This window comes from Phycomyces blakesleeanus (assembly GCF_001638985.1).
Source record: "Phycomyces blakesleeanus NRRL 1555(-) unplaced genomic scaffold PHYBLscaffold_8, whole genome shotgun sequence".
NCBI classification, from domain to species: domain Eukaryota; kingdom Fungi; phylum Mucoromycota; class Mucoromycetes; order Mucorales; family Phycomycetaceae; genus Phycomyces; species Phycomyces blakesleeanus.
The window spans coordinates 36,824-60,584 of NW_017265141.1; the positions used below are offsets into that span (position 1 = coordinate 36,824).

Genomic DNA, 23,761 nt, shown 5'->3' on the forward strand with positions numbered 1-23,761 from the left:
CACAACTGGGCCAGCCAAGCATAACTGGAGTGTCTTTATTTCTTCACAAAACATAAGAAGTCACTTTTCTTTAAAAGAAATGCTAATACAGAGCTTCTCTTTTTTGAATGCGAAACTCTGTATGAGTGACCCTGAGCACCGTGACTTTTATTTTTATATGGGGAAGTACTAGAGGCATTCATTACTTGGCGGATAATCAATTTGTCTTATTTTTTAATTTTTTCTTATTATATATTATATATATATACATACATATATACTTATAATTTATATATAAACTATAAGCTATAAAACTCTCCTTTACATTTAACAATGGCAGACGCAACAACGACTACAAATCCTGCAGTGGCTGATGTTGGTGCGGTCGAGGAACCCCTTGATCTTGTCCGCCTTTCTTTAGATGAGCGTATTTATGTGAAGCTCAGAGGCGATCGCGAATTACGCGGTGTCTTGCATGTATGTCTTTTATAAATATATATTGTAGATGGCAACACCTTTTATTTATCTATTTATCTGTCTTCTTTTATTGACTATAACATATACATATAAATGACTTTCTTTCTTTCTTTACTTATCTTTCAAGGCATACGATGGCCATTTGAATATGGTGTTGGGTGAGGTTGAAGAAACAATTACCATTGTGGATGTCAATGAAGATACCTTTGAAGAACTTGTCCGGGTAAGCAATCGAATACAAAGAATATTGTGGATTAGTATATAAAAGTCAACACGTTTAATATATATATATATATATATATAAGTACAAATATCAATTCTTGGGATTTTGAGCTTTTGCTTGGATACTTGAGTCAATAGGGATACAATAAAGTAGATTTAAAAAGGGGATGGTTAATAAACAAATAAATAAATAAATACATACTTGGAAGAAACTAACAGCACTGTTTACTTACTATGATTATGTTTATTATTTTAGACTGTGATCCGTAACTTTGACATGCTGTTCGTACGTGGTGATGGTGTTATTTTGGTAAGCATTTTATGGTTGTGAGGGAGACTTTTATATTGCTGGGTTCTTTTTCTTTGCTTCTCTATCTATATATCTGCTTCTACTTCTTCTTTATACTAGAGTATTAGTACTTTCTTTAATATTTAATTCTTAATTCTTAATGTTCCTCTTTTCTTTGAATGCAACAGGTATCTCCTCCTTCGCGCGCATAAACAGACATTATTAATAACAGTAATAACAAAAATAAAAATAAAAATAAAAATAAGGCAAACTAAATGGAAGAAGGAAAGAAATGAGAAGAATTACTTTGTTTTACGACACATATTCTAAAGTGTATATTGTGAAGATGAAGATGAAGAAAAAGAAGACAAGAGGTATTCTATATAGACGTGTGAATTAGCGAGTGAATATATATATATATATATATATTATAAGCACATTTATATGTATATGTAAGTAGATATGTATGTGAATATGCATATTTTTATTTGTTTATATGAAAAGATGGATTACAGACAGACTGACAGAACCGACTGACAGAAAGACATACAAACGCACACAAACGCACGCACACTGATCGGGTTGTATTTTATTTACACCAATGTGGGAGGGATGAGGGGATACTTGGATGAGATAAAATGCCTGATAAACAAATGCAGTAAACCTCTTTCCCAGTCTTCACAACCTGGAAAAGATAATTAGATAAGGGAAAGGAGAGACAAAAGAAAAGAAAAAGGGAGAAGACAACAATAATAATAATAGTAGTGATAATAATAATAATATAAAGAAAAAGAGGTAGAAGAAGTAGACAAGGTAGACGGGAAGGGAATAAACAAGTGAGGAAGGATAAAGTAGTATTAGAAATTAAAATTTATAATAATATATATTCACGTTAGACGTGATTATCCAAAGTCCATTTATCCCGCTGAGGTTTTGCCTGTGAGTTTTGTGCCTGAGGAATGGTTGAAGAAGGTGTATCCTGGTAAGGATATTGATAAGCTGCTTGTCTTTGAACATGTTGATTCTGTTGATTCTGTTGATTCTGTTGATTTTGTTGGTTCTGTTGAGCTTGTTGTTGTTGAGCTTGCTGCTGCTGCTGCTGCTGAGCTTGTTGTTGTTGCATTTGATGATGGTGTTGTTGCTGTAGTTGTTGCTGGTGACGAGCCTGTTGCTGTTGAGCCTGTTGCTGTTGAGCCTGTTGAATACGCTGAGCATGTTGCTGCTGGGCTGCCTGCTGCTGTTTGACCTGCTGCTGTTGGACATGTTGCTGCTGGACGTGTTGCTGTTGAACGTGTTGCTGCTGGACGTGTTGCTGCTGGACGTGTTGCTGTTGAACGTGTTGCTGTTGAGCCTGAAAACGTGCCTGGTTTTGGGCTTGAGCTTGAGCCTGAGCTTGAGCCTGAGCCTGGTGCTGAGCCTGAGCTTGCGCTTGAGCCTGAGCTTGAGCCTGAGCTTGGGCCTGAGCTTGAGCTTGAGCCTGGGCATGGGCATGAGCTTGAGCCTGAGCCTGGGCTTGCTGTCGAGCCTGAACTTGAGCCTGGGTTGACCGTGGCTTCCTTTGATGAGGAATACCAAGAAGTGGGTCGGACCCCAAACCCTGAACGTTGTGACCATGAGTCTGATGGTAACGCAGTCCATTAGTAGTTCTATAAGCCTTTTTGCAACCAGGAACAATGCAGCTGTATTGCTTCTGGGCAGCAGCACCTTGAATGCCACCAAGATTGTGATGGTGTGATCCATCTTCGTTAGAAGCGAGAGTTAATCCGTGACTAGAAGAGCCCTTTGCTTCTCTGAGATGGTACTGAAGACCATTGATATTCTTGTATCGTTTTTGGCAATTTGGCATGGCACATCTAAAGGGTTTCTCGATGTCATCAATGTTGGGGTGAGTGCTCTTCATGTGATAAAAGAGACCACTCGAGAGAGGGAAGCTGGTGAAGCATCCGGGTACACCACATCCATAAGGGCTCAACTCTGGTACAGATGATGAAGATGGCTGTGGTTGTTGGTCATAGTTCATCTGACCTCGTCTTGTCTGCTGTGGTAATGTTGCTGCTGCTTGAGTCGCGTGCTGGAATTGAGCAAGAACGGATGGATCTTGAGAAACACTGTAGAGTGGTAAGCGTATTAGATATAAATGTTCACCACATCCTCCGCATTCACACCACCGATAATAGTTCCGTTTATCGACATACAAACACACATTACACGGACAAAATACACAATATACACACGCCAGTCGAAAACCAAATAATAGATAGAAGAAGAAAATCGCACAAACACACGCACACCACGAATACACCACAAGTAAAGATACTACACTCTATATACAAAAAAAAGAAATATTATCTATTTACCGTAAAATTGAGTCGTCTTCAGCCCACACAGGACGTTCATGGACCTTTTGTCGTGAGTTGAGCATATCCATTTGTCTGTTGTTGTGAAGCGCTGGTGAATAAGTGGCTGCTGCTGCTGCGGCGGCGGCGGCGGCGGCTGATGTAGGTGTTGCTGTAGGTGTTGCCGTTGTTGCGGCTGTTGGCATACGTGGTGGGGAGTGTGTCGAAGGACTGTTTAGGATTGTCGTGTTGAGTGGAGGGAGGGTTGTAGGCAGTTCTGGCACAGACACGGCAGGACTGTGGACAATGTTGCTAATGTCGCCTGGATTAGTATAGATGGCCTGTTGTGGCGTTGACAATGTTTGCGCAGGATGCGGCGAATGTGTCTATGATGAATAACACCCCCCAAAAATTTTTTATTGTTATTTTGGATTTTTTTGAAGTATAATTATATAATTATATAATTATTAATAATATATTATATTATATTATATTATTTTATATTATATTATTTTATATTACACATATGTGTGTGTGTGTATGTGTGTGTATTGATTAATAATATTCTCCGTTAAGAGATGAGGATGATGAAGTAATGGTAGAGGTAGTGAATAGAAGAAGTACAAGTAGTACAGGTAAAAAGGGTATTGAAAAGTGGTAATGATTATATAGAATTTCTAGAATCTAAGGATTAAGAATAACAATAAAAAGAAATTTCCTTACGGTTGAATGAGTATTGTAGTGGCTCATTGATTGAGCTCTGTCCTGCTGTTGAGAAACTGGCTGACGTGATGCTATCTCATTGGCATATGAAGATGAGTGAGAATAAGTAATCTCCTGCTGTTTTGCCAGTGGTGAAGACTGTGTTATGGTTGCATGACTAGTGTGTCGTGTCGAGCTGAAGTTTTGGTACTGGGTAGACTGAGCCGAGCTTTCAACCTTTAAGGGAAGAGATGGTGAAGAAGGCAAAGATGATGAAGAATTTTGTTGTTGAAGTTGATTTTGTTGTTGTTGTTGTTGTTGAGATAAATAAGCAAATGCAGGTAAACCAGAGATTTGTTGACCAGATGCACTTTGAGCATCAGACAGTGGAGAGCTGTATGGCTGTTGCTGTTGTTGCTGTTGCTGCTGTTGTTGGGTTTGATTTTGAGGATTATAGGATCGGGAATAGTTGTAGGATGGTTGCTTTGGACTCTCTGGCTGTTGGCCATAACTATACAGATGATGATACTATACAGAATACAAAAAATAATAATAGAAAAAAAAAGATATATATTTTTATTTTTATTTTTATTTTATATTTATATTTTTATATTATTGTTAACGTTAATGTTAATGCTATTGTATACATATAAAATAATATATCTCTTCTTTATATAAAAAAGAAGAATGACAATAGCAACAGTAAAAGTACTTCTTCTATATCTTGCGTCTCTTACTTGGCTAAACTACAAAGTCTTTTTTTTTTGTCTTTTTCTCTCTCTCTCTTTATCTGTCTCTTTCTCCCTCACTCTTATACTCTACCCACACCCCCGTTCACTGTCCCCTTTTTTTCTTTTTTTTTCTTTTTTTCTTTTTTTTATTCTTTTTTTTTTATTTATTTATTTATTTCTATTGAGTGCTTATTTACCATGCTTTCTGGGAAAAAAATAACCAAAAATGTTTAAAAATAAAATAAAAAATAAAAAAAATTAAAAATTAAAAAAAAAATTAAAATAAGTAAAAAAAAAAAAAAAAAAAAAAAATTAGTGGTATATGCGTTTTTTTATTTATTTTTTTTTATTTATATTTGATTGTTTGTTTTAGTTTAGTATTTATTTTTAGTTCAATTTTTAGGTTGATTTTGATTGGATATATATTCTCTTTTTTTTTTTTTATATACAAGTAATTAAATTATAACTTTTTTTTTTTAAAAAATTTGTATATGTCATAATTTTTTATTTTTACGTAAAAAAAGAAATTTTTTTTTTTGTTTTTGTTTATTTTTTTTTATTTATACATACATATATATCTATAAAGAAAATGTTTGGGATACCATATATGGGTATATTTTTAAGTTACACTAAACCAAATATAGACTTTTCTGTGATTTTAATTTCTAATATATATGTAGACTAAATATTTGTGATAATTCATTCATCAAGAAAAAAAAAGTATATTTTTACTAAAAACACAAACAGTAGCTTTTATATCTTTTGTATTAAAGAAATTATAGCTATGAAGATTTGTTAGCAACAATATAAGATACTAAAGTATTGTACGATGCGAAATAATAAATTTGCGCTTTTTGAATACATTATTATGTCCAAATATTATATTCGCCGATTAAACGTCCTTATTATTATGCTTATAATTTTTTTTAAACTTTTTTTTTATTTTTTATTTTATACGTTGTCTCCAAATGTTTTTTTTTATTATTATATAAAACTTAAACAGATAATAGCGAAGATGTGATATTTTCTGTCGGTAAATAAATAAATATTTAAATAATTAGATTTATAATTACAGCAATTAACTTTTTTTTTTTTGGTTTTCTGATTTTTGTTTCAATAATGAAACAAAATGAAGGATTAAAAGGAAATGTATAAAAGTTAAAAAAATATTTGGTTTGTATTTTTTATGTTTCTTATTTTTGTTGTGGTAACCAAAAATGGAAAATAGAAAGAAGAAAATAGAAAAAGAGAAAAAATGTACATGGGGCAAAGAAAAAAATAAAAAGAATAAAAAAAAAGGCACATAGATTTGGGGGGGGGGGGGGATTTCTCTTAATTTTGTTGTTATTGTTGGTGTCACTGTCACTGTCACTGCTATTGCTATTGCTATTGCTATTGCTGTTGTTGTTGTTGTTGTTGTTGTTGTAGTGGTGATAAATAATAATAGTAATTGTTGTAGTTCTGGTGCTGTTGGTGGTGGGTAGGTGGTGTTTTGGTAGTGGTAGAGTTGTATATATGTATGTATTAGTTTCCAAATTGGAAACCTCCTTGAGGAGCATGTGCATCAGCTTGGAAGCTGAAGTTTTGTGGTTGGTTCTGATGGTTGAATCCCTGTTGTTGATCATCGATCATTTCTTCACCTACTTCATCATCACCAAAGTAACGATCGATGATATTGTAGGCCTTTTTGTAGACCTCGGTGTTCTCATGTCCCTGCATTTGGTGAATGGCCTCTATTCCTCCACACTCCTCAATATACAGAGCATATCTATTCTGTCCTTCAGGGTCATTCATTCGCTCCATCTCCCCAACCTTGAGAATGTTGTCCAGTCCATCCAGGCACACCTGTGCAATCTTGTTGTCCATGCCAACCAGCAGATCGCACAGTGGCTTAATACAGCCTTGGCTCACAATGTATCGGATCTGCTCTGGCTTACTCAATCCGCCAGATGTCGCATTCACAATAGCCCAGCATGCTTCCTTACGTGTCTTGAACTCAGCCGTGCCAAGAATATGAACCAATACAGGTATTATGTTGGCATCAATCACAGCCTGGATCTGGGTCACACTACCAGCCGTGATATTTGAAATCGTCCAACAGGCCTCTTTGCGGATCGTCTCCTTTGCATTGGTCAACAACGACAACAGGGCAGTCAAAACTCCACAGTTGATTACCACCTGAGTCTGGATGTCATCGCCGGTCACAATATTGCCAATCGATCTCAAAGCAGGTGTCTGGACTGCTGATGAAGGGTGCATCAGCAATTCCACCAACCGACGACACACTCCAGATTCAATCACGGTCTGGATCCGGTCATTCAACCCATCAGACAAGTAAGAAATTGCCCAGCAAGCATCAATCAAGACCTCTTCATCCGAAGAGTAGATCAACTTTGCAAGCGTAGGCAATGCTGGAAACACCTGCAAACCAAAAGAAAATAAAAAATATTTATACACAAATCCAACAAATTTTATGTGTGTGGTCTTGCTTTTTATTGTACCTTTTTCCAGTCTGGTTGAGGGCTCTTACCACGGCAAAAGTTGGAAAGTGCCCAGGTAGCATTTCGTTGCATAGAAACCTTGTTATGGTGGTCATCAAGGATGGTCAACAAAGGCATAAGAGCATCACACTTGAGAACATAGTCTCGGCATTCAGGCCCATCTCCTGCAATATTACCCAGAGCCCATACAGCCTTTTTTTTAATATTAAAAAAAAAGGGTACAAATTGTGAGTCTTCATATACAGAAAAGAGAAATCGGTGAAAGATAATGGTAACTAACATAATCTACCCCAAATCTTCAACCCGAAATAAAAGAGTATTTTACCTGTTCCTTAACATCTATTACATCACTACTGAGCAACTTTACAAAAATAGGTACTGCTCCAGAATCTACTACGTATTGTGTCTGAGGGGATGATCCTGATGCAATATTCGTCAATGCCCATGCAGCTTCAAACTATTCACATCATTAATCATTAGTAAATATCATATAGCTATCAGCTCATATATGCATGTATAAAAGAGGTCCTAAACCTTATTTGCTTTCCTATCATTTACCTGTAAAAGACTATGACGTGATGAAAGAAACTCGACAAACTTTGGAACAACGCCAGTCTGAATAACCTCTTGGATAGGAGGATCGCGTTCCTTGGACAGCAGTTTTCTAAACCGAGTTGTAGCTTCGTATTGTTTTTCCACGTTACCAGAGTATACATCGGCAACAAGACCTGTAAGTATTTGATGTAACTATATATATATATATATATATATATTTAAAAGAAAAAGAGAATAGAATTAAGATATTATATTATAACTACAAAACACTATTCACGCGATTCATTCATTCTTATTTTTTTATTTTTTTTGAGAATGTGTATAGTGTTTACCTCTCCGTGAGTCTCAGTCTCTGCACCATCCTCACTGTCCGAAAGATTGTCATTTCCAACCACCATGTTTCTGCGCTTTGTCAGATTCTCTTCACGTTTCTGTTTTCTAATCTCAACAGTATGCTGCTGTCTTCGGTTTCGAACTTGCTCTGCCTGAAAGGCATCTTTGTTTTTAAACTTGTTTCTACGCTGATCTGCACCTGCTGCTGTTGCTGTTGGTTTGGCATCCATTGTACTTTATTTATTTATTTTTGGAACTAATAGATGAAGTGATTCGAATAGAAAGAAGAAGAAAAAGGAAAGAAAGATGAGAAATAGTGATACACACAAAGGGAGAAAGAGGCGAGTGTAAGGTAATAGTAATTACGTGTATGTGATGTATACAAAGAGGAATGTGTCTGACCTTGTAAAGAAATGAAGAAAGTGAAGAGATGAAAATAAATAAAAAATAAATAAAAAATAAAAATAAAAGACTGCGTGAAGGACTTGGGGCTATTTGCACACTTATGCTGTTTTCTAAAAGAAGGGGGATGAGGACAACCCAATCAAACCAGACCTATTCTTTTACAGTGCCTTTTTTTTAAACACATAATCTGTGCGGCCCCTACCTTGATCGCACACCGGACACACACATATATATGCACATACACACACTCTCTCTTTATTATTATTTACTTCTCACACACACATAAATACAAATATGTATATTGTATTTACTTGCGTACCTATGCACTGACACACATCACACATTACAATGAATGAAGTTTTTGGTGTATCAAATATTGTGAAACCAATGAAATGGTGGAACTTGACACACAAACATTTATAGATTTATAGATTTATTTATTCATTTATGCTCAACAATTTTGCAATTTTTTTCCTTCTTTTCTTATTGATCTCAAGGTAAATTTACAATTCTTTTGAATTGTGAAGCGTAATAATTTTTATATATCACTACGGGAAAAAAAGAGGTGCTTCCGGGGGTTCACTGGGGGTCCGCTCAGGAGGTCGTCCAGGTGGGTGTTTTTCGCTTACCCACTTTTTCACCTCCTGCCTGTTATGGATTAGTTTATAACTCCGCTCTTTAACAAATAACCGCCAGAGAAATTGCTTGTGTAGGAATATAGATGTACCTTACATGCCCATATATAGATACAATTATCTGCGATAAATTCTGATCGAAATAAATCACAGATTTAAAAATGCGTTTTCAAAAAAAAAAATGGTTCAAAAAAAATTGTGTTTCAAATAAATTGGTTTTTATTTTTTGTTTCAAAGTAGAAAAAAATGCTAAGCTATAGCTACACCATATAATTTATGAGCAGAAATATATAATAAATTAAATCTAGTTATTCTAAGCTAAAGATAGGGTCATGGAGTCTATATCCCTTATAATTCTTGAAGACAAAAGCACCTAAGAGCACCCGTAATAGTGGAGTACAAGAGCAATCTAGTAAAATATAAATATGAATGAGTATTTCCAGTTTAAAAATATAAGTCAAATGAAAGCTTACCTTTGAGTTTGCCGAGATGAATTTCATAAAAGTTAGAATCTCTACAAGTAAAAATGAATAAAAGATGGTTAGTATTCAATTACTTTGTAAACTAGGTGTGCAGGTATTACCTCAGCTCATTTTGACCAGATGATGAAAAGGCTAATTGTCAGCTAATGAGACCCAAGATGAATAACTGCATTACAAAGTACAATATTGCTTTTTTATTATATATACCTCAAAAACAAGAATATATAGACACGTTTTCTAAAAAGATAATATACTATATGTAAACACACGTAATGAACAAACTTTTGTTGGTAAAGTAGAGTAAGAAACAACGCGAAGGATGTAATCCCACACTTATTCAAAATCGATTTAAAAAATTCTCATTGGTCTTTTGGCTTTTAATACCAATGGTGAAACTCGCAGAAATGTCTTTAAAAAAATGCTAAGTCATTCTCTCTCGGTTTGACTTATTTTTATAAGTTAAAGAGGTACGTTCTAATAGCAAATAATTGAAATTACAGTTGTAGCTTATTAAAAAAAATATGTGTATATATTTATATCTTCATTGGGTTGAGTTTTCCCTAGAAGGTTGCCTTTGCTAGGCATTCTTTACTAATATTATGTAAGAAACAAAAAAAAATCGTATATTTTTTCTTATTTGAAATTTTGACAAAGTCGTTTTATATGCTGAAAATCGTTGCCTTTACCAAATTTTAACAGAATTATTTTTTCATTACACAATACAGCCTCCGCATTTCCTTATTCAATGTTTTGTCTTACTTGAACAGCTTTTTGTTGTGATCAAAAAAGTTTGAAGTAGGACCAAACCTTCTTTCTTCCTTTATTTGGAAGAAAAAATATTCAACTCACGAAATTATAGAAAGAAAAATTCTCTAGGCCAATAATATTGTTTGGGTACCATACCCTACCATATTTGGCTTCCAATTTTTGTGGTGGTGGAATTTTCTGTTTCATTTTGATTTTTTTGGTGATTTTTTAATTATTATAGGCCAAAAATGAAGTCACAATTACAAAAAACACCCCTTTTTTCCCGTAGTGTATACATAGACTTCTTTATTTATATGAAAGAGCTTTTTTTTTCTTTGGGGGGGGGGGGGGGGTCTTTTACTCAAACTGTGGTACACAGACTTATTTGTTTTATTTATTTTATAACAAATAAAAATAAGAACAATGGTAAAATTGAGAACTCAAATAACTACATATTTATTATTTATGTTGGATTATTTTTAAATCATTTATATATATAGAAATCTTTCGGAAATTTTGATCGTTATAAAATAATAATTAATCAAATACTGTGATAAGTTGAAATGATAAAGTATAATATAATACATAGCCCAATTCACGTTATGTATCTGTTCCAGAGCACTCCTCCCCTTTTCCTCCTTGATGACAAATTGTGTGTGCAATGCTCTTAAAAATAATATAAAAATCATATTTTAAACACAGATGTTTTACCGATAACCGTCGTCTTTTTTAACCAATAGTATACTTTACATTATGTACTCCGCATTAAAAAGTCTAATTGTAAAGTACGATTGGTTAATGCATAAACCACTTCTAATTAACGACGTGTAGCATTGTAAAAATCCCAAGTACCACACACAGAAAATAAAAAGGTTTTTGATGGACCACTGATCGATTTTGTAGATGATTCAAGTACAATGTAAATTAAATTAGCATTATGTATATAAAAAAAATAGTAGTAGTAGTAGTAGTAGTGATAGTATTAGCAGTAGAATCAACAGTAGCTCTACTTTCCTGTTAATGATCATTACAATGACTATTACTATTACTATTACTATTTTATAATTCCAATTAACAAGTTTAACGAAAGAATCTCTTTAGCTTTTTTCTCTTTTTCTTCTTCATTAAAAAAAAAGTAATTTAATGCAATCGGCCACAACGTTCAACTAGCCATGACCACATTGAAAAAAAATGCAATGTTCTACATTGTGCTAAGCAATTCAAGGCAAAACAAGACAGAAAGACAGAGAGAAAGAACAAAATAACAAAAGGAAACAAGAAAGGAATGAATGATATAAGAAGAGAGAAACACTAGCATCGAGCAGCAAGATTCTTTTCTATACAGATGTGTATATATAAAACAGGTTTCTGAATTAAGAGATCTACATCAGTGTACAGCCACACACGCCAATAGGCTCAGGGAATGTTTCTAGGTTCTTGTGGCCCCACACCGAAGGAACCATTGTGTCTGTTGTTGTCTGGCAATACTCAATCAAACTAGTAATAACAGGAATAATAGTAATAGTAGTAAATGTATTAAAGATGTTATTAATGTTGGTAGTAGTAATATATATATATATTATAAAAAAAGGGGGGAGAGTGGAGGAAAAGTTGAAAAGATTGGTGAGATATATATATATATATTTAAAAACAAAAACAAAACAAATGAATCGATTAAAAAAACGTAAGTCTTTGGGATACTTACGACCGACTTGCTTCTGACACAGGTACACGCGCAATCTCCAATTGTTCTCGAAGCTTTTCGTTGAGATCCAGCAACTTTTCGAGTTTAGCTTCTTTAGTTAATGGGTGCGACATGGAAGCGAGTAATTATATTATAATAAAATATGTATAGGTGTGTAAATATGTGTGTATGTGTATGTGCGTAGGTGCCTTTGCTCTTCTGTTTTTATGTTGGTGTGGATGTGTGGATGTGTGGATGTGCGGATGTGTGGATGTGCGTATAAGTGTAAATGTGTACTGTGTGTGCTGTATATAACTGTGCGTATATGCTTTGCTTTGCTTCGCTTTACTTTGCCTTGCTGGAAGTAAGTGAGTGGGTGCGTCTAGTTTTGTAAGTGTATTCTCGAGATGTTTGTTTAAACGAGTAAGAAGATTATTGAGGTAAAGTAAAAGAAGGAAAAAAAAAGTAAAATGTATTCTATTGTGTTCTCGTAGAATTTTAGAAGATAGAAGGTAAAGGAGGTGGGAGTTGAGATGTGTAAGGAAGGGAGTGAGGAAGGAAAAGGGAAGGAAAAGGGAAGAGAAGGAGGAGGAGGTAGATGTGGAGGTGGGGGAGTAGAAGAGGGGGGAGTCTCTAAATATAATATAATATAATATAATAGGAATTTAGATGTACAGTACAGTTAATAAAAGCGCGATAGCAGGAGACATATCAAGACTTACATCTTTGTGGGGTTCGGTGCCTTGTACGCGAACATCTTTCTTCTAGTAGATAAATGGCTTACAGCTTAGAGAACTTGCTTTTCTCGACATTCCTCTGGATCAAATATCATATAAAATAAAGCAAAAAAGGACTTTAAAGGAGTCAGCTAAAAAACACACACACACACACACTCATAAAGACTTGGACACTCATACAAGTCTACAATACAATATAAATAGCATCATGCCAAGTCCAAGATGTTCAAATCTTGTAGAGCCAAAACTACTAGCTTCTTATTTCTCTCTTGCTCTTGTTCTTGCTCACTATCCCTTTCTCTATAATTGTAGCTGAAGATCATAAAATAGTATTGTTTGTTATCCCCTTTTTTTTATTTATCCATCTCTCTTCCTCTTCCTCCTTTTGTTTCATGGAATCGGTTCGTTTATTGGTTTCTTGGGTATTATTGAAACACAAGGGAGCTAAATCTTTTGTGGATCTTATCGAAAACATCGATTAAGCATAATTCAGAGCAATTAGTAGATGTCCTACCTAAAATAACACTTTGAGGTCCAAGATTTTATTTTATTATTTTTCTTTAATTGAACATGAGAAATGATTGAATTCTACTTATTTACGTACAATAATAGACAGACCATTTTTTGATCCACATGTCTTTCTCTTTTATTAAATCTTTGAATAATACACTTATCGAAGAATGGTGACAATGTGAAAACACAGGATGAACTATATAAACATATATATATAATCTAAATCCATTTTGGCTGCTAAGTTGGAGCATTGAATATACCTGGTATACCAACCAAATACACACACACACACACACATATATATATATATATATATATATATATATATACGCCACTATTTATCTTGAACTACCACGAGTAGTATTTCCCTATTTATATTGTCAGGCTTTATACAAAATATTTGCGTGTTAGTCGCCTCTCGCAGTAACAAATCTTTATTATTACCATTATTATTATTAAACATAGCATATATATATAAAGTCCCAGGATTCAGATATTGTGTCTACTGAAAAGTATGTATATATATTTCACGGTTAGCTTTACCAAGTAAAGAAATCTTATTGTCGGGCCAATAATGATTTTTCTTCTTTACTGTAGAAAATCCAATAGATTTAGCCAGCTACCAATGCATATTAAATGTATAAATATATGCAACGTTCAAACTTCACTTATTTCTAATGCACAGGCTACTTCATGTTGCTTCCTGTACTTACACAAATGGAATATGTTGATTTGATTTGATTTCTTTTTTTTCGTTTGGTTGCTTATTGTATGCAATATGTCACCTGCCAGCATTAATCACAATTACAATCTCGATTTTTCTTTCCGTCTTGTTTGTTTGTTAGATAGATGCAGGCTGGCTTAATTATTAAAACAGATACAAATATAGTTGTTATCCATTGATAGACTCTTTGTCTGTCTGATACCGAGTAAGACAATAGATAGTAAGGCTAATGGTAAGCACAGGATAATGCAAATCTGCTCATGATATGTTTAGGTAATTTTAAGAGTATATTTGCATAATTAAAGTTACTTTAGAGTTATATGTATCTATATACACACATCTATTCATTGTTTAATAGAAAACGGGTAGCGGTTAGAAGAAAGTTGATTCAATATAAAACTATATAGCTTTATATTGGAGCAAAGCAATATTTACCAGAACGTTCACACACACACACATATATATATCTATATAGTTGAATGTGTCTTTTATTATTAAATCAATTAAAAAGTAAGTTGAGATTTGATTAAGCTCAAGGATACTTAATGTTTCTGTTATCCAGACTTTGTGTGCACTTTGAGGGTATTTTTATGGGGTTGATTAAAAACTTGGCAGTAGTTTGACACAAGGAAATGTAAGAAAAAAAACAATTACACGTGATGTTTAATATACAAAGGAAGTGTTCTTTCCTATATATTTAGATGATGGACCTATAAAGGTTAGAGGTCTTAAGTAGATGAGGTTCAATTATGTTCTTTTGTAAATAATTAGCAGTGTCAAGTTTGTGTATTTGTATTATAAAATCACCAGACTTTAAGATTATCTCTTTAAAAAAAGTAAATACCAGTGTCTGTCTATCTTGTCGCATAAAACTAGGTTTATAAATTATTACTTTTTTTTTGTTACTAATACCGACGGTTTTTCTAGTGCCATTGTTAATTCTTTACATTTTTTTTCTGTGCTTAAAGCGGTGAGGTTCTTTCTCTTAGAAATCACTACACTCTTGTCTTATTTTTTATTTATTTTTAAGAATCGCTACAAAACTCCCGTTATTCTTGAGTTTTCTAACTATAAAATATAACCAAAACTTCAATACAATCAAACTCAAACCCGTTCAAAAAAAAATACAGACGAGTAGTACTTAATACACGCATACTTTTTTTTAAAAGAACGTCAATCGTCACTTGAACTACCCTAACGGAGTTGAGTTTCACGAGTTCCTTTTCAGATGTCTAAAGTAAATGGTCTTTCAACTACTCTACACATCTCTTGTATCCTTTCATCGCTAACACATACACCTGCAAAAAAAAAACTAAGGGGAAAAATGTGTGGCTGTTTTCATATGCATGTGACTACTGGAGATAAAGAATATAAAAAAAAAGCAAAAAGTAAACAAAAAAGGACGCAAAAAAACAGAAAAAGACGAGCGACAACGATGCGAAACCTTATTTACCATCAGAAACTACAATTCTGCTCATGCGAATAGCTCATTAGCTTATATATAACTCTCATCATGTTCTTGCAGAAATGAGTTTATCAGAACCTTGCGCATTAAAGATCAATCTTCTATTTCTCTCATTCAAACTGACATCCGATGTTGAGTCGCGCATCCTTTTAACAGCCACTCATGATAGAAGGCAAAAGTTTTTAGCCTAATAAACAAAATGCACACGCGTTTAAAAATTGTTAAACTATTAAACATACTTGGTATATATAAATACAGTCCATATACGATTGATTTCTTAGGACTATAGTAGAGTTTTAACTATTACAAGAATAATGTCTAAATTTTTATGTATGATATCGAAAACTGTAGTAGTTTTTAATAGTGAACATTATTGGATACAGCAAAAAAAATCAAAAGAAAGTTTTATAAAAGCTCGATTTATTTTATAGGATTTAGTAAGGACTTTCGGAAGGAAATTACTATGTCAATATATCTGCCTTACATGCTTGATAGTTATTTTTCTTTGAGCCTCAATCTTTCCAAGCTGTTTACACGTCGGGGTTTATTCTCTAATGCAGGAAGATAGTTTGGTTTATTTTAAAGTATATAAATTATTCGCAGTCTTTCAAACCACAAAAATTCAAGAGGATACATTACAACTGAAGGGATCGATTATGGGTTTTGAAAAGTGCTTCTGGAGATATTATATCAAACTAGATTACTGTTCCACTTAGTAATATTTATGAAGATAAATCAAACGAATGCAAGAGTGATAAAAACCAATTATTGTTATAAATCTAGTGGATCATCATATTCTAGATAAACGATGTACTCCCTGAGAAGGCACCATATTGGCTGGAACTTTTACAGTGATAATCCGAGAAGATTTATACTCGATTAAATACTATCATACATACACGATCACTAATGCTTACAGGGTCTTCCTTATGATGTAAAAGCTTAGATAAACACAAGTTATATTATGGCGCTGACTTAAAGGGCAATATATATATATACATATACATATATTGGGTGTATGCTTTAACGTAGCACAACAAATGGCTATATACATTTTCTCGAAATTTGGAAAGCTGATCATAATAATCCAAGAAAGTAAGGATATTTCTATCTGAGAGCTTGTAGGCATACCCGTATTTAATACAATCCTCATATTTGGTAGATTCAAAGTGTCTTTCTATCCATATATACTTGCGATGTGATCCAAGATAAAAGCTCAAATATATGCCCAAAATTCTTGACATCTGCATTTAGTGATATACTTTTTGGAAATGATCTTTATTGAAAGAAAAAACAAGAAATGATGCTCATAGTTCATGATATTCTCGATGTCCTGTTTGTTAATATAATCAGACTTTCCTTTTTTCAATAAAACACAAGCGCCCTTACTCAACAATACCCTATATTTCTTCAAAAAGTGTACGAACATCTTTAACTCGATTCGCTTTATTTAACACCAACTAGTTACTCTTATTGATAAAGCACTCGATATTTTTATAAGATGTTTACTAGACCTCTTAGCCGATTAGGATGCATTTTGTTATTAACACATATTTCTGGTTATTGTACTATGGAACACACAAACTTGAAACCATACCCAGTGTCATTCTTAAGCCTTTCTTCAGTCTATATTCTCTCTTTTTTGTTTTATATCATTTTTGAGGAACACCGACTTGCTGTTGGTAATTATAGCATGTTCTACCTAGTAAGGTTCAATATTTAAAAGGGCAATAGGATCTTTATCTTTATAGAAAGATTTGTTTCTTTATATCACCGTTTATTTTATCAATTTCTGAATATATAACGTTGATCAAATATCTTTTAAAAATAAAAATAAATAAATATTATCAATACAACTATGTCGCATTTTTTTTAAAAAAAGTTTCTTTATCACAAGCAAACGTGCACTAGCCGATTTAATTGAAAATCTCTCAAAACAATCAGGTCTTGGATAAGCTCAAGATCCATAATTTCAAATATTAGGGTGGAAGAAATAGAAGGAAGCTTAAAAAACGTGTTTTGAAGATAATAGAGCCTTAAGATACTTTTTATATATATATACACATATCACTTTTGTTATGTTTGTTTATTTTTTACAATTATTTAATAAGAATATAATTACTATGTTTTTTTAGCTGCTACTTGCTATATAATACGAGTCTAAATATATTAGTTATTTTATATAGCAGGTATACCAGTTGTGGCTGGTGCTGCCTCAGTGGTTGTAGTTTCAGCTGTAGTTGCAGTTGGGGTTGCAGAAGAAGTTCCGGTTGCAGAGGGAACACCAGTTCCGGTTGTAGTTGGCTTAATCTTTTCGCTCTGATAACAAACAGAAAGAAAAATTAATAACATGTCAAGTCGATTCTAATTCAGGTCACACTTACTGCTAGTCTCTTGGCTTCTGCGTGGAGTGATGCAATCTGATCAGCCACCTGAGTAGCAAAACCTTGAACCTTTTGTCCCGTGGGAGTGTGCAACAATTCACTTGCTGTGGCCTGTGCTGCTCCAACGGCGCTCATGGCCTTATCTTGGATACCAATTTTGTGCTCAACATCCATGGCACGGTCTGATACATGGTATTTCTGGTTCAATTGTTGAAGGTTGGCTTGCAGTTGGTTGAAATATTGTTGGACACGCGAAGTAAAACCGATCTTTGTATCGAATTCCAAGCCCTTGGCAAGGATATTGTCTCCAAGTGAGTATCCTGCTGCCAAGATCTCTGCCATAACGTTAGACACCGGCTTGGCTTCTTGGTCAGTATCCTTAATATTCTCTTTTTCATCGGTCTTGTTAGGATCCGTTGATTCAAAGTAAGGCTCGACCAAAATATTGACGTTATCCACCGATGCTATTTAAATAGGGGGTTAGTAACATGCTTTGTGGTTTACTTGTGATAACTTACCATTGCTCAATAAGATGGCTGTCTTTGCAGCTGAAGGTCTTTCGAACCAAACGAGAGCCTTTTGGTGTTCGTCATCCTTGATGATTTCAAACTCCTTGATTTTACCACAGAACAAGAAGAAATCACGAATAGTCTTTTCTTGTGTGGTTGATGCAATGTTCTTTACAAGAACGATGTTTGGTGTGGGTTCTGAAGGAAGTACGGTTGTGAAAGACATGATAGAAAAAGAGTAGAGAGCCAAATAACTATTGGCTATGTAATTTATAAGAAATAAATATCAGTGATTCTATTATGAGGTCATGTAATGAAACATGCCAGTGTCCGACTGCGCGAGCCATCCTAGATTGCTCTTACGATTGTGACATCACTTTACTAGAAATTGACATCCAAAGAAGTATATATATATATATATGTGTGTGTGTGTATTTTTATAAGCAATGGATTCTATATTGTTCACATTATACATTTTTAATGATTTCATCTCTTTTATGTTTTACATTTATTAACAAGACTTAAGAAGTCAATGACAAAACAGTTCTATGCCTGCCTTTTTATTGTTTTTATCTTTTTTTTAAAACAAGTTTTTAGACTCATTCCTTCCTTAAAGGGCAGAGGCACCAGTGATAATATCAACTAATAAAACAAAATTTCATCAGTATTCACCCCTTCAAACCAGATATTTATAGTAATAGTAATAGTAATAATAAGAAACTTACTCAATTCGTTGGTAATGACAGCCTGGCGACCACGGTTGTAGGTCATGGTAAGCTTGGTGATCATCTCACCGGCGTTCTTGGTGGCATTCTCCATAGCAGCGCGCTTGGCGGACATCTCAGCAGCGTGACCCTCAACCATAGCCCAGTAGACGGAGTTGGCAAAGTTGAACTCCTGGAGGTTAGCAAGGACATCATCTTCGATTTCGTAGACAGCGAAGTTGGGGGAGGCCTTGAAGGCATCCTGGGAGTAGACGGTGATGGAGTCAGCCTCGTAGGAGATGGCAGACAAGAACTTGTTGTAAACAATCTTGGCAGAGTCGAACTCAATACCATCAGCCTTGATCACATCAACAATGGAGCTGGCCTCGGTGAAGGTAGGGACAGCCTTACCGATCTGGTTGAAAGAAAGGGTGATGTTAGAGCGAACAGAGCGAGACAATTGAGCCTTGGGCTTGTCACCCAAGACAACAACACGGCCTTCGGGGTTAGCCTCAACAGCGCGACGGGTTGCCTTGGAGACACTGGAGTGGATACCACCACAGAGACCACGATCAGAGGAAGAGGCAACAATGAGCTCAGAACCTCCCTCAGTGGCCTTGGTCTCGGCGCTCTGGAAAAGAGCTATATTTTTTTGTATACACCATCAGCTAAACGCGTTCTTGTTTTTTTTCTTCCACTTCAATTTTATAATTCTACTTCTATTTTTGTTTTTTACTTATCCCCCTTCATTAATTCACAAGAAATGAATACTTACAGTTGGATGCGACACCGAAAGCACGGGCAGTCTCCATGTTACGCTGAGCCTTGGCGACCTTGGTAGAGGCAATCATCTTCATGGACTTGGTGATCTTCTCAATGTTCTGGACGGAACGAAGACGCTGCTGGACTAATTGTATGGTGTAAGTGCATTGGTTTCTCGGTGGAAAATATTCGTCTTACTTTCTCTAAGAGTGGCCATGTTACGGGCCTGGATACCATTGCTACACAATATGCTTGTAATTAGTCATTTGTCGATGCGCGTCTTTGTTTCTTTTTTTTCTTGTATTTTTTTTTGTTTCTTGGTAGTGTTCTGTCTTTTAGGACTAGACGCGCATTCACTCGGTGCTTGTGTAGTGTAAGCTTACCTCAAGGGAGCAATAGCAGGGCGGGCGGCGATGCGTGAAGCAGGGAACATTTTCTTTATTAGATGAAATCTATGCCTGAGTCTCTGAAAAGAGGGGTGAAATTATTTTATTTTTTTTCTATACAGTGAAAAAAATTGGACGGGGGGTCGGGGCCTAGCCTCACAATTGGGCCTAGAAAATGGTAAGCCAATCAAACACCCAGATTTCTTCTCTACTGTCGACGTCATTCCAGGCACACACCCATATCCCTTTTTTTTAAAAAAAAAAAAACTTGCACTGTCTGCTAAAAATTTCATATATATATATAATATATATAAATAACAATAAAAATAATAATAATATTTTTATTGGTTGGTACCACGAAGGGATAAAATATAATTTTATTATTTATGAGATGTTTTCTAGTTTTTTATTGTCTTTTTATTTTAAGGAAAAGAAAAGAATATTCATATTGATAGTATAATAATAGTTTTTTTTTATTCTTCAACCTTTCTCTTCTTGCCTGCTCGTGCCTTGGGTCCCCAGTTGGCAGTTGGGTTAATCTGATAACGAACCAAGTTCACAGACCGAGACTTGGGGCTAGCATCGGGATGTCTTGTGAAATCTGCTTCAAAGCTTGGTTCCTTGAGAAGAATTGCTCTTGCAGGAGAGTTTTCAGCAATATTTTCCATTACAACAGGATTCTTCTTGATCTATTACAATCCCAATCAAATATTAATACTATGTGTCCTAAAGTCACTATAAATAAAAACAACAACATAAAACTCACCCAGCATCTCATAACATCCCACACAATGTTCGCCGGTGCGTTTGTCTTCATTGATTGAGGTCCACAGTGAGACACGGATACCTTGTAGCCAGCGTTCAAGATGGCAGAGCTACAGAAAAAGAATATTATTAATAATAATAATTATCAACTCTTGTTTTTTTCATGTTACATGACTTACAAAAGATCCATCATTGGGATACTGTTACAATGCATGGTGCCGCACAGGCGGGCCAAGGTCCAATAGAAGGGATCCTCGATCTCTTCTTGGATAACAGTAAGCATACCAGTCATACGCTGGTTGGTTCCATAGTTGGTTCTGTTTGTATCAATATGTCCCAACATGCGCTCTACAAAGTCTTTGTCGTGCAAAGGACCAGCCCAAGCAGGGCCACCGACCTAACACATATACATATTAGCCCAAAACGTTTTAAGGCTTTATCTTCCTTTTCTATTCATTAACCTTACATGATGTGTGCTTCCACAGCTGCTGCAAAACTCGCCAACTGGAGGGCCAGTACCAGGAGTGTGTCTGTCCTGACCGTTATCCTTTACCTGGATCTTGCCAAGGGGCTGAACACTGTAGGCATGGCATCCAGTGCACTCATACATAACACCGATTTTGCTATTTTAATTTGATTTCATTCAATATAAATGTATTACCATCCTTCCTTTGAATTTTTTTTGTTGGCGTACAAGAAGAAATACAACATACCTGGCGGCCTTCTTCACTTCAGCTGCTGATGTATAGACTCGAACAAAGACGCGGAGATAAAAATCAATGCTACAAGATACAAGAGGAACGATGTGGCGACGGTAACGTCCTGCAGAGGTCTGCAACATCTGCAGCACCAAACGAAGTGCCATCTCGTGAGGGAACATACCCTTGAGGGGCATACCACCATACTTTCCAAAACTAGTTTTGAATATCAGCTAAAAATTTTCCTTTTCAACAAATTAAAATAAATCTTACCAAGTCTCGGGGTGCATTGATCCAGTAAGAATAGCAAGATCTGTGCAGGTCACACATAAAAGTCCTTTGTAGAATTATGCATAAGTAGGTGTCAAAATAAGACATGTCAATATAGCCCAAGTCCCATACCTCCTTCAGAAACAGCTTGGATAGCACCGTCAACAAATGGAGCAGCGGTACCATAAGGGTCGAGATCCACAACATCATACTTTTCGGTGCTTCCAACAGTGCGGTACATGACCTGCCTAAAGATTTACTAATTGTGTTAGCATAATTTATGCACACGTTGATGTCAAAAAGAAATCAAATATAATACTTTACATGGCATCGCCCAAGTTGGGTCGTACGAGATCTTCACTTAATTCGTTATATTTAACATTTCTCTTAATTGACTCGACAGCATCGGGAGTAATATCGTTGGCCACAACCTGCTTAAGGTTGGGAATCTCTTTTGCATAACGAATAGATCTCAATCCACTGGCGGCAAGTGCCTCTAGAATGTTGAAGCCCTTTGTGTCGATGTAATCAGCCAATTTCTATTCAGCCAATATTAATGCCTGGTTATTTCTACCCCCCTCTCAATCAGTCTATATTTATTTTACCTTTTCAATGATTTGCTTCTCTTCCTCGGCTAATATATATATATATATATATTAAATCAATATATTCATATATACACATACTATCGATTGGTTAATTGGACTTACTTTTGGCCTTGGCGAGCTTCTTCTCTATTCTCTGTTTCTTTTCCTCCATAAATATTTCGCTCCAGGTACGGATAGCTGCAATTGACATGTCACGATTGAATTCTTGCACAGGGTTGTAGAACACCTCGTTGCTTTTGGGGAACAGAATGGTAGCCTTTCCCTCAGTGACGGTGTTGTAAAGAGAGATGTCAATCTCGGAAGAGGGAGTTGCAGGCTGAACAGGAGCAGAAGTTGGTGTGACTTCGGAAGCAGACATTGTTAATGGGCGTTGCAGAAACCAGATGTATGACCTTGTTGAACGTTTCAGGCAATGCGCTCTGAACATATAGACTTCAACCTCCTCTCTTCTTTCCACAGCAAAGAAAAATCTAATAAGCCACACATGACTTTGCAGTCACGAATTCACTTTTGTGTGTAATTGTATCGAATACCTTGAATATGGACTAAACGCTATCTACCGGTTATAATGTTTGCTGTTGTTGTTGTTGTTGTTGTTGTTTCATTGTTTTTCTACCATAGGACTATAAGAGACATATTTTTTTATTTTTGAAGTATTTGTATATATTGTAAGATACTTGTAAATTTGACTTAGATTTACTATGAAAGTTCCTCAGATTTTTAGTTATAAAAAATAGGTAAAATAAATGTGCTAATTTCTAAACAGCGATCCTAGGGAGACGACATTTTCAGGATGGGAGAAGACGTTTTGACTTTACCGGATTATTTAATTGCGACTATTTGTCCGGGGTCCGATATCTTTTCTCCAATCCTTCAGGGCAAAACGGTGTGTCCTGAAATTCTTAATTCAATACTTGAATATAAAACCTTCTTTTCTATTGTTTACTCATCTCGTAAGAACTTAATAATCAAATGTATTAGAAAATAATGTTTTTCTCGGAGATATCAAAGACATTACTTTGCTTATTGCAGATTAGCAAATAGAAATCATGATGTTAATAAGTACTTTCTAGAATTTACTTCAATATGAACCCTATCAATAAAGAAATCCGTTTTTTTAATGGAAAAGAATATTTTCCTGTCCAACAACCTCTCCCC

General features: G+C 35.0%; 6 protein-coding genes across 6 annotated transcripts; 1 reads left to right on the forward strand and 5 right to left on the reverse strand.

Annotated features, from left to right (window-relative positions):
• Nucleotides 1–312: 312 nt before the first annotated feature.
• PHYBLDRAFT_132787 (hypothetical protein) lies at nucleotides 313–1,235 on the forward strand (the record flags this gene model as incomplete). Its single annotated transcript, XM_018429520.1, has 4 exons — nucleotides 313–456; nucleotides 584–679; nucleotides 935–988; nucleotides 1,156–1,235. The coding sequence occupies 4 exons, from the start codon at nucleotides 313–315 to the stop codon at nucleotides 1,177–1,179; spliced, it is 318 nt and encodes a 105-aa protein (XP_018292666.1). The 3' UTR covers nucleotides 1,180–1,235.
• Nucleotides 1,236–5,890: 4,655 nt separating this feature from the next.
• PHYBLDRAFT_36811 (hypothetical protein) lies at nucleotides 5,891–8,355 on the reverse strand (the record flags this gene model as incomplete). Its single annotated transcript, XM_018440083.1, has 5 exons — nucleotides 5,891–7,157; nucleotides 7,238–7,429; nucleotides 7,563–7,694; nucleotides 7,796–7,984; nucleotides 8,125–8,355. 5 exons carry the CDS (start codon nucleotides 8,353–8,355, stop codon nucleotides 6,261–6,263), a joined length of 1,641 nt encoding a protein of 546 aa, XP_018292667.1. The 3' UTR covers nucleotides 5,891–6,260.
• Nucleotides 8,356–11,776: 3,421 nt separating this feature from the next.
• Nucleotides 11,777–12,212, reverse strand: PHYBLDRAFT_144004 (G protein gamma subunit; the record flags this gene model as incomplete). Its single annotated transcript, XM_018431125.1, has 2 exons — nucleotides 11,777–11,891; nucleotides 12,100–12,212. 2 exons carry the CDS (start codon nucleotides 12,210–12,212, stop codon nucleotides 11,777–11,779), a joined length of 228 nt encoding a protein of 75 aa, XP_018292668.1.
• A 5,689-nt stretch (nucleotides 12,213–17,901) lies between these two features.
• On the reverse strand, nucleotides 17,902–18,597 carry PHYBLDRAFT_101513 (hypothetical protein; the record flags this gene model as incomplete). The annotated part of the gene is made up of 2 exons (XM_018427642.1): nucleotides 17,902–18,365; nucleotides 18,420–18,597. Coding segments are annotated over 2 exons (642 nt in total), but the record flags the coding sequence as incomplete, so codon positions are not given.
• A 423-nt stretch (nucleotides 18,598–19,020) lies between these two features.
• On the reverse strand, nucleotides 19,021–20,093 carry PHYBLDRAFT_155094 (hypothetical protein; the record flags this gene model as incomplete). Its single annotated transcript, XM_018433383.1, has 4 exons — nucleotides 19,021–19,052; nucleotides 19,136–19,756; nucleotides 19,890–20,021; nucleotides 20,075–20,093. 4 exons carry the CDS (start codon nucleotides 20,091–20,093, stop codon nucleotides 19,021–19,023), a joined length of 804 nt encoding a protein of 267 aa, XP_018292670.1.
• A 512-nt stretch (nucleotides 20,094–20,605) lies between these two features.
• On the reverse strand, nucleotides 20,606–23,006 carry PHYBLDRAFT_180886 (hypothetical protein). Its single transcript, XM_018438373.1, has 10 exons — nucleotides 22,706–23,006; nucleotides 22,601–22,629; nucleotides 22,320–22,534; nucleotides 22,128–22,243; nucleotides 21,999–22,062; nucleotides 21,741–21,941; nucleotides 21,494–21,650; nucleotides 21,207–21,424; nucleotides 21,029–21,137; nucleotides 20,606–20,951 (listed from the first exon to the last, which is right to left on the reverse strand). Exons 1-10 carry the CDS (start codon nucleotides 22,959–22,961, stop codon nucleotides 20,736–20,738), a joined length of 1,581 nt encoding a protein of 526 aa, XP_018292671.1. The 5' UTR covers nucleotides 22,962–23,006; the 3' UTR covers nucleotides 20,606–20,735.
• Between the last annotated feature and the right edge of the window lie 755 nt (nucleotides 23,007–23,761).

What these genes read in the sequence shown, in the direction of transcription:
- PHYBLDRAFT_180886 (XM_018438373.1), bottom strand. Translation starts at nt 22,961, where the DNA reads ATGTCTGCTTCCGAAGTCACACCAACTTCTGCTCCTGTTCAGCCTGCA. An exon ending in CCAAGCTGTTTCTGAAGGAG is followed by an intron (nt 22,063 to 22,127) that starts GTATGGGACTTG and finishes AATTCTACAAAG; the next exon opens with GACTTTTATGTGTGACCTGC. An exon ending in GGGATGTTATGAGATGCTGG is followed by an intron (nt 20,952 to 21,028) that starts GTGAGTTTTATG and finishes GGATTGTAATAG; the next exon opens with ATCAAGAAGAATCCTGTTGT.